Here is a 14044-nt window from a genome sequence, read left to right as displayed (position 1 = left end):
ACAAACATTGATGTGTAGAAATATTTTCCTCCAGGGTTACATTCCATATTTAAACCCATATTAATGAAACAGTTTCTACATATATCATTGAACACAATGTAACAAATACATAAAAGTGCAATTCCAGCCCAATAGAACATAAGTTTAGCTGTTTTTTCAACTTTCCTATGGAAGGTTTTCCCATTTCAGCTGTGTATACATATTATCCAAATCTGAGACTAAGGGCCAGATATGAAGCCCACAGCAATCATGGGAATCCGTTGGATCAGACTCTAAGTTTCAAAGTCACTCAAACTTATCCATAGAGGATGAGCGTGATTCCATATACATATAATAGCTGTATTTCCAAGTATGTAAACATGCAGTTGACTTTAATATGCAATGAACTTTACATTGATCTACATTTTGAAATACTTTTAAGCTAATGCATAACAACCTCAAATGGCATATACGTAATAGCAATCGCCTTGCTAAAAATACAAAGGATGAGTCTTTTCAAGCTGTGGGACATGAGACTGGTTAAGAATGTTTTCTTGTTTCTTCAAAATATTTCAGGTTTCAGAGTAGCAGCCGTGTTAGTCTGTATTCGCAAAAAGAAAAAGAGTATACAGTGTATTTTCCACCAAATGCATCCGATGAAGTGAGCTGCAGCTCACGAAAGCTTATGCTCAGATAAATGTGTTAGTCTAAGGTGCCACAAGTACTCCTTTTCTTTCTTCAAAATATTGTTAACATTACAATTTCTCACTAGCCGAGTGTCCTGCTCCAGCTCCTGCTGCTGTCAGGCTGGAGGAATGGGGAAGGGATGAGGAACAAGGGGATCTGGTGGCCTCTCTCAGAGCCAGAGGTGGAGGGGTAGGATGCCATACCAGATCACCCACTCTTCAGGGGCAGATACACATGCACCCCCTTGGGAGGTAGTTCCTGCCTACCCACACAGGCTCTTGTACCTGCGTGCTGGTGATTGTGCCAGGATCAGAGGAACCTGTGGCCTGTGAATGATTCTGGGCGATCCCAGGAACAGTAGCATGAGGAGAGGTGCACAGCATGGATGTCTGCATCCAGTTGGGGCCACTTTCCTGGAGCATGTCCCAAGCAGGGGATGCTCACAGGCCAGGGAGCAGTTGGGCACCAGCCAGGATGGACTCCCTGACCCTAGGCATCCACGGAAATACTCTTTCTTAGAAAAATGTGGTGCGTATGGCACATGACTCTCCAAAGGGGGGCACAGCCAAAAACAAACAAAAATTGGGAACCTCTGATCTACAACATTGGCATTCAGCATAAATCCATCAACTCTCCAGATTTTAGATTGTAATATGAAATTAGTTACGTAGATATTACATGGTTGTTTACAAATATAAAAAAGTGAGCTATACTCTGATGAAAGGAAATTTTGTTAAGCAATAAGAGGCGTATTAGGCAGAAATAACATGAGCGCTACTGAAGTAGGTTACAGTCTGGCTTCTGTATCCAGTCAAACTATTCTGCAGGAAGCTCAGCCAGGCTGCAGAACTATTTTGTCAGAAGTATGAAAGCGCCTCACAAGTTGGGATTCTAATATCAATGGGGCATATGTAAAATCTAGAGATTTAGAATAGTGTTTGCAGCAATCAAGAAGAGACATCTTTTCTGTGCAGAAATCCTCCTGGTGATAAGAAATCCCCAAATAAGAGCCCTTGTTAAAAAAAGATAGAACATCTGTTGACATTTTGGATAATTATACAATCAACAAATAATTTAAATGGTTTCTTACTCTCTGCCTCAGAGTTTGGAGAAGAAGAAGAAATATTACCTGCCTGCAAGACCTAAATTCCTAAGTAATTTGCCCTTGGGTTGGGAAACTAAAAATTTTCCCAACATTGTATTCTTCACAGAAAAAACAGTCACGCCCTAACCCAAGGCTTTTGGATCAAGACTCAAACTTTTGAGGAATAGTTTTCAGAGCACCCTACAAAAACTCAGAGCATTTGGCTGTGCAGCTATAAAAACTGATACTACACAGATTAGAGAAAAAATGAGAGAGATGGGTCCTATCCTTATGATCAAGAGAGTTCTTGAGACCAACTATTTTCTGGATTCATGTAAAATTGGGATATACTATTTTCTCTGATTTTATGCAGATATAAATATTAAATATTCTTATAATTAATAAATACTCTATAATATATTTACATCTGGCTATGTAAATATTCTGACTTCATGAAATTGAGAAAAAAACGATCTTGAACAGCACCACTAAATAAAAACGTATGTGACTTATGATTATGCATGTTCATGAGGAAAGTAGTTGCCAAATATCTCAGTGCCTTTCATGGCATGAATATTATACATCACAGCCAACTGGCTACACATTTAAGAAGCAAGCCAAAAGTGTTCTGATGTCTCATGATCAAAAACACAGGTTCCCAAAGGAAGAGTTACAGATATTCCATTTAAATCTTGCCATTCTGAACACAGCCTTACAGTTCTAGATTCCCCCAGACTTCAATAGAAGTTTTACTCAAGTAATAACAGCAAAATGTGACCCTCTGTATTCACAAGATATGATGATCCCATTCAGCTATCTCAGTTCAGAATAGATGTAATGCAGTTCACTGTACTTCCTGAAGTGTCAAGGAGTTTATCTTGGGATTGTTGAAATGTCTTAGAGGCCTCAGGATAAAATGCTTACAGTAAGTGCTTTGCCATACTTCCTATATGTTGGAACCTGCGTAACGATCTAGTGTGAAACGAAGTATGAACCAGCATCCACTATCACAAGATGCTTCCATCTAGTTCTCCTAGACACCACCATAAGTTGTCTCCAATTTTACACATACTAATATTTAATAACATTCCTCTTTCCTGCCCCCGAATTACAGTAAAAACAACAATTATCAAGTAATAAATAAAGTTATGATGGAAATTTTAACTACACAAAGTTCAGGGAATTCAAGAAATGAAAGGGCCAGATTCAGTTCTCATTTACACCAGATTTACATTAAGGTAACTGAGATCAGAATCTTTTTTCATAAATTTCCAGAACCTCAGAGTTCAGTTTCTTTTTTAAATGCAATTAAAACTTCAACCATAATATTGCAATAATGGAGCTTTTCATGCTTCTCTTCCTTGGTTATAAATATCTCTTATTTTAAATCATCACATGAGATTCAAGACTGAACTGCTCCAGATATAGAGCAAAGGCTAGTCCATTTACTCAAATATTAGACATACAAAAGTTATCTGTGTTTATTTGAATGTGTGTCTATATATGAAAAAGATATGAATATGTGCATACCCATACTTAAATTGATAAGCTACATTGTGTATGTGCAGTCTATTTTCAAATGCTTACAACATTTCTCAATAAGTATTCTTTTTTCTCAAAGTCAATAAAGTTTACATTCCTGACTGAGGATTAAGTACATGCTAAATTTTTAAAACAAAAAAGCTTGAGTTCTCAGAATGCCAATACATGGAGAGAAATGGAGGCCCAGATTCACCAAGGGCCTTAGGTGTTTAAACCTCCGATTTAAGCACTTCAGTTCCAGTATTACACTTCACTCTGATCCACAAAACTCCTGCTCACCTGCTGCTTAACCCTGCAGGCACCTAAACTGACTCAGTGCCTAAATGTTCAGGGTAAAAAGTTCCCTGGACACCTAAGGCTATGTCTACACTAGAGACCTTACAGCGGCACAACTGTACCGCTGCAGCTGCGCCACCATAAATTCTCCCATGTTGCCACTCTATGCTGACAGGAGAGAGCTCTCCTGTTGGCATAATTAAACCAACCCCCTCAAGCGGTGGCAGCTATGCTGGTGGGAGAACATCTCTCTTATTTAAATATTTATACACAGTGGAATAGCTTCAAAAATCATTGAATGACCAGAGAGTGGTCAGACTGTAGAGTTCAGTGGTTAGGGCATGCACTTCAGAGGTCCAAGACCCAGAGCCCAATCCCCTTACTTCAATCACTCTTTATTGTTACCAAACAAAATAGCTTCAACAGGAGAAACTGAGGGAGACTCGGGATGTTACATAGCTCGGTAGTCAGAGCACTCTTCTGCAAAGTGTTGTAGACAAAGGATTTGTACAGGGGGTCTCCATGAATAGAGTCGCTGAAGTCGAGGTACTTAGGTCTACTTATCGCGGTGTCTTCACTGAGGTAAGTTGACAGCTGATGCTCTCCTGTCGACTCTACTTGCACTTCTCGTTCTGGTGGAGTACCAGAGTAGAAGGGAGAACGCTCAGGGGTTGATTTATCGCATCTATAGATGTGATAAATCAACCCCCGCTGGATCGATCACTACCCACCAATCCAGTGGGTAGTGTAGACAAGCCCTTTTAAACACCTCTCTCTCTCTCTACGTATTGTATAGGCCAGGGAGTCTAGGTTTCTAACACAAGCTTTGTGGATCCCAGTTATTGTTTCAGTGATTTTCCTAGCACCTAGAAGTTAGGTAATGCAGTGCCAAGTCCCTTTGTGGATTCAGACCTAAGTTCAGGTAACAAAAGTGGCTAAACTAAAGTTACTGAAATTTTCAAATAATCTGCCTTTGAGCAGAGTGCAATATCAAAAAAGCAGCCCAAAAGGCTATTTTTCTGCAAACGTACAGACTCCTGAGATGTCAGCTTATAAATAAGCAGCATTTTCAGTCTAACGATAGTATTAAGTTAAAAGAACCTATGTGCACTCCTGGGAGATGACAATACGAGAGGTGTATGAGACAAGTGTATTCTACTCAATCTCTGAACAGTAGATTTGGAACAAGAGTCTTGGGGTGAGATATGGCCCTTGGTCTGCCTTTATGAGGTGTTAACAGGCTTCTATTATCTCCTGAGGCTGAGATAAAGTGTCCTGCTTCTCAGTGAGAAACTACACAACAGAGTAGAATAGCTGACACAGTTATGAGTGTCCCTAGACAAAGAGCCACTAGACCATCAATCCCCCTTTTTTACAAGTGTGCCACTTTGAGGCACATAGGTCAAAGCAGGCATCTGGTTGCCCTTCATGTTTCAGTCTCATAAGCCTCAGCTCATTCTCAGAGCACCCATTCGTAGTGCCAGATACTACTGATGACTATTCCCTCTGACCTTTCAATTTAAAGAACCATTAGAGAGTATCCTTTCTGCGCTTCATACCACAAGGAGAAAACTTAATTTTCCTTCCTTCCTGATTTCTTAGGTCCTTGCACAATCTACAAATGATCATGCTCTTGACCTCAAGCTACTTAAACTCCTCAGATACATACCCTTTGAAAAGCTAGGATGCCATGCTTACTCATTCTCTCCTACTCCTTTCTCTGCTTGCCCCTGCTCTCACCTTCCATTTTGTAAGGGGGTACAGATGACAGTTTTCTGAAAGGCAGGACTAAGGCCACACGTTATCAAACTTGCTGATTCTATCATTTGGCTTATCCACAAGAAGCACCTACCCTGAGAAACACTCCGATAAACTACAATTTTTGCCTACTAAGGTGATTTTGCAAATACAGACTAACACGGCTGACACTCTGAAACCTAATATTTCCTATGTAAACTGAAAACACCATTTCTCCAAGACAGTTAACATATATTTGAGAGATGCAAATATTTTAGAAGCATTGTTTAAAAATACAAAACAAAACAAAAACAAAAAAAACCTGCCTTCCTGTGTTATACCAGTGAGATCATCCCTGCCCTTTACATTCTTTATGATTTCTGAGGTGCCCTGGCTTTTGCCTTCATTGCAAGAAGATAACTGTGCCTTTGGCAAGCAGCGAAGATACAAATTGCCAGCTGGTGCTAGCATCTGGTTGTTCTGGCACAAGTAAAGATGTTCTTGACCTACTTGGTAAAAGCATACATTGGTTATAATCTTGAGTACTTTAATAGGATTAACTTGATATTGCAGTAATAATACTCAAAAGCAGAAAGTACTTGGATCACACACTAATTGGTTCCCACCAATGCTTTCTTTTTCACCCTGCTAACATGAAACCACTATCTCCTCAGACAGATAAAACAATGTCCTGGGACATTGCTTCCTGCCATCGAGAAAGACAGCCCTACTGAGAATCTTTCTACGTCCTTACAAAGCCCTTCTGTACACGTGCCTAGCATCCTTGACAACTTAGAGTGTGTTGCCAATAGTGCTGACATATCACAAGAGGTTTAACTATAGCTGTTGAAAGAAAAACACTACTAAGAGTATTTGTTCTATGCAGAGAACTAAAGATGCCCTATCACTTGCCACATCAGAATTCCTGTTTCATCAGTGATGAAGACCACTTTTTCCTGGTTCTTCCAGAAGTCCAAAATAATCTCCTGGTTAAGGCCAAGGAACCTCAATATTTTCCAAAGTTCCAGAAAAATCTAAGTATGAGATCATGAGAGGCTGCATGACTAATAAAAAATAAAAAGTAAAACAGAAGATGCTAGAGAAACAGAGTCATGAGCACCAGTTTCTGCCATTGTGAAGAATCATCATGCGTTTCCATACCATTCCTAGTGCCTAGACAACAGTGATAATACAAAGTCATTTCAAGAATTAAAAAACTAGATACTTACCTAGACGTCTCAGATATACCTCAGTTTCTGCAAACGAATCTTATGTCCTGCACTCAACCAATTAATCACTGGGAGAGGAAGGGAGAGAGTTTAAAAAAAAAAAAAAAAGGGTTGTTTCACTATGGCTATATAAAGGTGAAATATAAAAATGCACATGGGAATCCTGTTATCCCAAACCAAGAATATTTTGTTGGTGTAACACATAGTAAATGCGTGCATCACATTTACAGCAGAAGGAGGGGGGAAATTTACACATACACACAATATCCTGCTGTGCTTAAACAAGGATAAATACTATAGAGGTTAGAAACATGGGTTTAGCAAGAGGGTGTCTCTCAAATAAAATCTTATTCTCCCTGTTCGCAACAGCTCATCACACTATGGATGAATTTGCCACTCACATTTGGGTCCTATATATTAAAGGACACAGTCCTGCTTCCATTAACTCCAAGAAGCAGAACTTGAGATTCCTCTCTCTTCACATTCTATGCAGGCAGCTGAGTTGTCAAATTGACAATCCAGAGATAGTTACATCTACTGGAGCTGGGGACAGACCACTCTCTGTGGAATGTCCTCAGCATCTCTGATCCAGCAGAGCATGAGTTTGCATGCCCTTCAGGACATGATGCAAAGCATGTTTAACCAGACTTGTTGAAGGACGTGAAATTTTTAAGTGGCAGTTATATTTATTTGTTATAGGTTATATTTATTGCTGTGATGTGTGCTGTTTAATTTGTTTGTGGCTATAGATAAGTTATAGGCACTCTATATACATTAAAAAACAACAACAGATCTATTGACATTTTAAAAAAATTTCAGTCAAATTTCTTATTGTATGTGCCAAAACCCAAAACAAAGCATGTAGTGTCTGAACTTAGCTGATTCAGAATATCATGACACAGGGTTTGATCAGCCAGTTCTTATATGCCAAACAGACATTTAACTGACAAATAGCAAATTTGCCTTAAAGTGCTCATCTGCACTGGATCGGTCTATTTCCAAGAGCTGTAAAGAGTGACTCCAAGCTGAGACAAGCTTAACACAGCACCTACTGGCTTGGTCACAGAGGCTGGGAGCTCTCTTTCAGCTCACCCGATACAGTGGCTGCTGCAGCCAACAAATCAGAATTCTTGTGGTTCCAAGTATCAGTTGAAGTAACAGGCAGGATGTACAAACAGCTTGTCCTGCCAACAGAGACATGAAAGACTGAGGTAGGTGGCTACACTGGCTGTGGTATGGTACCTGATGCTCAGGCACCATATACAAGAGCCTTCCACTGTTTTTACAACATATGCACTTCTACTAATGGTGTAGAGACAATTCAAGCCTACTGCCAATGTCCTCTGTGGATTTCCATTCGAGTCTGCTTGGTCAGAAGGGAAGAACAAGTAAAGAATAAGTGATTCTCCACAAACTGATGGAGTCCTGACTGCAAAGGAAGGTTTCTATGGGCTCTTATGGATGATAGAGTCATTTTTTCTACTCTTCCCTGCCCCTGCATGCTTCCGGCCCCAGGGTTTGCTCTTCTCTATATGCATGGTAAACAGATCTATAACAGAAGCTAATGTTGGTGCAATTTGGTGTGCTAATTGGAGCATATGCTAATCCAATCATGATGCTGAAAGACTTTTTGAATATTCCTGTAAACTGTGTCGATCATGGATAAATGAGCAAATTATTGGGAATCTTTTTTCCTTTTATTCTACCAAGAGAACCATGAAAGTATGTTTCAATAGCGGTATTATTATTCACAAAAAGAAAAGGAGTACTTGTGGCACCTTAGAGACTAACAAATTTATTAGAGCATAAGCTTTCGTGAGCTACAGCTCACTTCATCGGATGCTGTAGCTCACGAAAGCTTATGCTCTAATAAATTTGTTAGTCTCTAAGGTGCCACAAGTACTCTCTTCTTTTTGCGAATACAGACTAACACGGCTGCTACTCTGAAACCTGGTATTATTATTGTTGCTGTGCATCTGATGAATAAAGCAAAAGGGCACACTCAATGATCATATAACAAGAGAGACACAGTGAGCCAAATGCTGGCATCATTTGCACCCTTAAAACCCCACTTAAGTTCATAAGACAGCAGAGGTATAGAAACAGAATTTGTCCTGATGAGTCTAACCAGTACATGAAAAAAAAACAAAGATACTATGGATGAAAGTTTATAATGATCCTGATAGGAATCAATCAGTTTTAACAATAAACGTACTAAAAGCCACCTACAACAGGCAATACCTCCTTCATGAAACCACTTTAATAAGCACCCAAAGTTTTTGGCATTAAATGTATTTAACTATTATTTAAAAGATTACTTTTACTAGGTCCCCATTTTGATGGTCTCCAAGTTGATCTAGACTAGGGATGGGAAAACTTCTTTTGTCTAATTTCATATTGACTTAACCATCTGAGGTGACATTCGGGCCACATTGACTTCAACAGGGCCAGGATTTCACTCCTGGCATTTGAAAGAGTGATTCAAATGATACTGAAAATTCTGCTTAGACAAAACCATGAAAGAGAGACTACATGGAGAATAAAGTCCAATTTTTGAAAGAATGGAAAAAAATGAGTAGAGAGCAAGCAACTAATGAAAACATAGTTTCAGTATATTTATGTATCATATGCAGAGCACCCACTTGTACCAATCTGGCTATTGCACACCCAAATATGCAGCATAGGCACCTTTTAAGTAGAATTTTTTTTTAACTGAATAGTCCCTTTTGTTTAAAAAGGGGATTGGAGGATGATTATGGGTGTTAAGTTATAGAGAAGGCTTGCAAAAAGGATTGGTCTGCAAGAATTCCACAAGATTCTCCTATCCCTGCTTAAGGCAGGGGCCATTGCCTTACAAATCAGAGAAGGAGTCTTCTTCAATAAGAGCAATGGCCCATATTTTTAAAATGTATTTAGGCACTTAGAATGCAGATGGCTGCCCAATGAGATTTTCAAAAGTGCCTCAGCACCTGGCTCCCATAAATTTTAATGGGAATTAGGCACTTTCAATATTCCACTAGATGCCAAGCTGCATCTTTAAGACACATTTAAAAGTTTGGCTCATCATAAGTGTCACTGAAAGTCATTAGGGCCTTAGCCCTAAATCACTTCTGAAAAAGGGATTTATGCCTCTAGTTTGGTCCATTAAATGTCAAAATATAAATATCAAGCCTCCTACAGGATGATTTTTTTCAGAGTATTTTACAATGCAAGAGCTTTCTCTTGTTCTGAACAAGCCTGCATCGCCATAGATGAAACAGCAATATTAACATAACAGTGTTATAGGAGTTAAATTAAAACATTTCCCTTCCCAAACAAATAAAAAGGTATCTGGAATACATCCAGAAAATTTATTACTAATCCTACAGTTGAAACAAACTAACTATCAGCCAATTAGCTAATCACATCTGATCAAATAAATCACCTCCATGGGGTGCTTTTGGGTAAGCCTCAGGGAAGCACCAGTGAGAGAAGACTGGGGATAGGAAGGAAGGAGAATGGTGTAAGTAGGGGAATAAAAAAGGGAGTTATAAACCTAGCTTTTCCACTGACTAGGCCCAGGGTTTTAGACCAACCACTCAGCTTTTCTGTGCCCGTGTCCTCTTTGTGCCTCTAAAACAAGGTTAATACTTCCCTATCTGGAAGATGCATTAGTTTTTGTTTTGTTTTTTAAACCACCCTCTGCAGATGCAAAGGAGCCAAATTCCACCCAGTTACACCAGTGTAAATCCAGACTAATGCTGGATTGAAGCCACTGGCGTTAGAATTCAACCCTAAGTAACTACTCTTGTTAAAGAGTAGCAGCCGTGTTAGTCTGTATTCGCAAAAAGAAAAAGGAGTACTTGTGGCACCTTAGTCTCTAAGGTGCCACAAATACTCTTTTTCTTTTTACTCTTGTTAAGGTGCCTTGTGGGTTAGACAGAGAAAACGCAATGGGAGAATGCAAATGCCTTGTGGAGAGGGGGTGGGACTGGGAAGGCACAACATGCTGGGGGGATAACAAGAGAAGGTGCCTTACAGGAATGCAAGGTAAGAGGTCATACCAACCTCAGCCATGCCCCTCTTAGGAGCCAGCCATCCTGTGCAGCCTGGATTTTACTCCTCAGCTGCTGCAGGCGTCTCTCTTACCTTCCACGAGCTCCTCCAGGCTGGTGAGTTTCCTGCTGCCATCAATGGCATAGATAGTGCGGACCCCCTGGGGCAGGTTCACATTGTCCGACAGCGAGCGGGTGAGCTCGATCAGGAGAGCATCGAAGGAGCGAAAGCGGTCGCTGGAAATGGCAAACACCAAGCCCTTGAAGTACCTGTCCCCATTGCGGTAGAACCGGGCTTTCTTTGCTTTCTTCTCCGAGCTGAGGGCCTGCAGCGTCCGCGTGCGGTAGAAGCTGCAGTGGGCGCTGTGCGCGGGGCTTGGGACGAGCCCGTTCCCCTTGGGCCCGGAGCTGCTGCTGCAACTCGAGCCGGTCCCCGCTCTGCGGGCCCCGGAGCGCTGCTGCCTTTTGTCCCGCTCCTCAAAGTGCTCCAGCTCGATGCTCCTGTTGCTGGCCATTTATTGCTTTATTTGCTGCACCCTTCCAACAGCTAGTCCCCCTGCTTTTCCCCCGGACTCCACTGGGCCGAGACCCCAGAAAGCTGCCGCTAAGCCGGGCTCGGGGCATGCGAATACAGCGCACCCCTACTGTAGCATCACGCCGAGCCGCCCCGCCTGGAAGGATCTGGCGAGAGCGCGGCACCTCCGCTGCTCAATATTTACACCCCTGAGCGCCAGCGTTGCCCTGGGGACTAACTGTCCTGCGGTGCGCTGACCGTTGCCCCCTCTTTCGGCACACATGCACGCTCTCGCAGACGCATCCCTGCTGGCTGCCCGAGGAAAGCCTAACTCGGCATCCTCGCGGCCAAACGCAGCAGCAGCAGCAGCTAGGACACGGGGCACAAACTTCGGGAGGCTGAGGAGTTGGCGGCGGGGGCAGCTGCCTCCCAGCCGTGCCCACGCCGCCTCACACAATAAAGAGGACGCTGCTCGCCATGACGTCCCCAATCAGGCCATCCTCTGCGGAGGAGGTGGGGGGGGGTGGGGGTGGGGAAGGCACGTCTCGCTCCCAGCGTCTCCCGATCCGGAATGCCCAGCTCCAATTGCCCACCACAGCGCGCCGGGAGCCCGCGGGGCTCGGGTCACGTGGGCGGAGGGCCGGCCGGGGGACGCCTCGCGCGTGCGCCGCTCGCCCACCAGGCGCCGAGGGCAGGCAGAAATCCAGGCTCCTCCGGGAGCGGACAGCCCCCGAGTCAGCGGCCCCGCCCCGCGCCAGCGCCAGCGCCAGCGCCAGCGCGTGGGAGCCGCGGCTGGGGAAGGCTGTTAGTGGAACTAGCCGGTGGAAAAGCAGACGCCCGGCCCCCTAGCCTCCCTCCCCCCCACGCCTTTCTTTTGTATGTTTTGACGTTACACTATACGCTGAACGCTACACAGTGTTTCTTCAACGGGGGGGGGGGTGCCTGACCCAAACGGCAGTTGCAGGTGGGTTGCAAGATTATTTTATAGGAGGTCATGATATTGCCACCCTTACTTCTGTACTGCGTGGCTGGAGAGCAGCGGCTGTTGGCCAGATGCCCAGCTCTGAAGGCAGCGCCCTGCCAACAGCAGTGCAGAAGTAAGAGTGGCAAGACCATACCATGCCATCCTTACTTCTGTACTGCCGCTGGCAGCAGCGTGGTGGCCAGCAGCCGCTGCTCTCCAGCTGCCCAGCTCTGAAGACAGCATCACTGGCAGCAGCAGCGCAGAAGTAAGGGTAGCAGTACTGCAACCCACCCTACAACTCCTTTTAGGGTCAGAGCCCCTACAATTACAATACCTTGACATTTCAGATTTAAATAGCTGAAATCATGAAAATTACAATTTTTAAAATCCTATGACCATGAAATTGACCAAAATGGACTGTGAATTTGGTAGGGATCAGTCAGCTAGTGTGTAAAGCACTATCACAGAGGAAGGAAAGTTGTGTATGTGGATGGGAGGGAGGTTGAAGCAGCTCCCCAGTCAAAGCCAGTTAACTTCAGTGAAGACAAGCCCTGCCACTCAAACCTGGCAAAAAGCAGGGAAAATCAAGAGAAGAACTAAGGATCTCTTCATTCTCCCACTTGTCTTGTGCCTTCGTATTGCTGATGCACGCACCTACTGTATGTCCTGGAGGAAAATTAAATTGCATAGTTGGAAAATACATTACCTTCTTGTGGTAAAACATCCCCTCAAGTCACAAGGACACCAGGCCAGATTTTGCTCTCACATCTATGTATGTTAATGGTATTTCAGTGGTGTAAGTGAAATCAGAATCCAGTTCACTATCTCGATAAAAAGTATATTATTGCTCGGAACGTATTTGTCTTAAGTATTTATGTCTGAGTTCTCCTTTTAGTTACATTGTAACAACAATGACCTCCATGGAATTATTCTGGGGGTTTTTTTACTAGTGTAATTGATCTTAGAATTTGGGCTTTGTGTTTTAGGTCACTAGTCCACTTAGCTTCAGGTTGCTTGGTTTCTTTATTGTTTTGAAATAAATATTGTCATTGAGGACGGGATAAAATATTAATATTTTTAAAAATAATTTTAGTCCCAGATCTGAATTTTTGTTATAAACCAGTACCTAGAGCCCCAGTCCCTGGAGTCATGTGACTAGATAACAAGCTAAGATTTCATTTTAAAAAGAGTTTCTAATCCTTACAGTTGTCAAAAAACAACCTTGAAAAAGTAATATATTCCTTAAAAGTGTGAAGTCAGTCAGAAATAGTAGCTTTAAGATTTGTGAGTTCCTCCAGGTATCTCAATGGGGTATTAGAACCCCAAATCCCACCTCTCAGGAAAGCTCCACCAGAGATTATCTGTGATAGAGGGGAACAGTGCAGAGGGCTCAACCCATCCCCACCCTAATAGATATGTCCCAACTTCTGAGGCAAATACTAGGGAGCCCTGCTGCTGCCTGTTGGGAGGGAGAGGGGATCCTTGTGCCACTTTTGCAGAGAAAAAAAGTGCCCCCCCCCCCCACTGCTGCTCCTGGCTGTAGGAGCTAAGGGTCCCCCCCCCACTATTCCACATGTGGTGGGGAGTTACAGGAGTATAGTCATGATAGGACTTGTCTTTAGGGCTCAATCCAGCCCAGTCCTGCCCTGATCTCCATATATGTATGGGGCTCTGCTTTGCTTATTAATTACAAATCAGTAAGTAATATTTTCTAATTTAAGTTGTGTTGAATTCACTGCCTGTTTTTATGGATGAGAAGGATATGCAACAAACGAGAGCAGCCTATTGCCGTGTATACTGAGACCGTCAAATGAATAAAAACATTTCTTGTTTATATTAGACATTTTGAACAGAAGCAGGTGTTTTTAATGTTGCTGGGCACTTAGTAAATCATGCCCAAGCTGTTACTTTTAAAAAGTTGTTAGATGGTCATCCAAAACTAGTTAATCTGTTTCTTTCATTTCTGTATTCTCTTGCATTGCACCTCTTTGCTGTCTG

The 14044-nt window shown here is 42.6% G+C and overlaps 1 protein-coding gene across 4 annotated transcripts in view; it reads right to left on the bottom strand.

Moving 5' to 3' along the window:
• Positions 1-11950, bottom strand: part of DCLK2 (doublecortin like kinase 2) — a 144388-nt gene extending 132438 nt beyond the window's left edge. For 2 of the 4 annotated variants that reach the window (XR_005292614.2, XM_038399843.2), the window contains exon 1: positions 10663-11944. Coding sequence is in view for 3 of the 4 variants with exons in the window: in XM_038399843.2 (XP_038255771.1) it covers positions 10663-11083 (421 nt within the window). In the remaining variant the exon portion in view is untranslated. Of the gene's footprint in view, positions 1-10662 lie in introns of all 4 variants that reach the window. The other 2 variants (XM_038399842.2, XM_038399845.2) reach the window with 1 other exon arrangement.
• Positions 11951-14044: the final 2094 nt, after the last annotated feature.

This window comes from Dermochelys coriacea, chromosome 4, assembly GCF_009764565.3.
Source record: "Dermochelys coriacea isolate rDerCor1 chromosome 4, rDerCor1.pri.v4, whole genome shotgun sequence".
In the NCBI taxonomy this organism is placed as follows: Eukaryota; Metazoa; Chordata; order Testudines; family Dermochelyidae; genus Dermochelys; species Dermochelys coriacea.
Note: the sequence above shows the minus strand (reverse complement) of the source record. Positions and strands in the feature narration are given on the sequence as shown.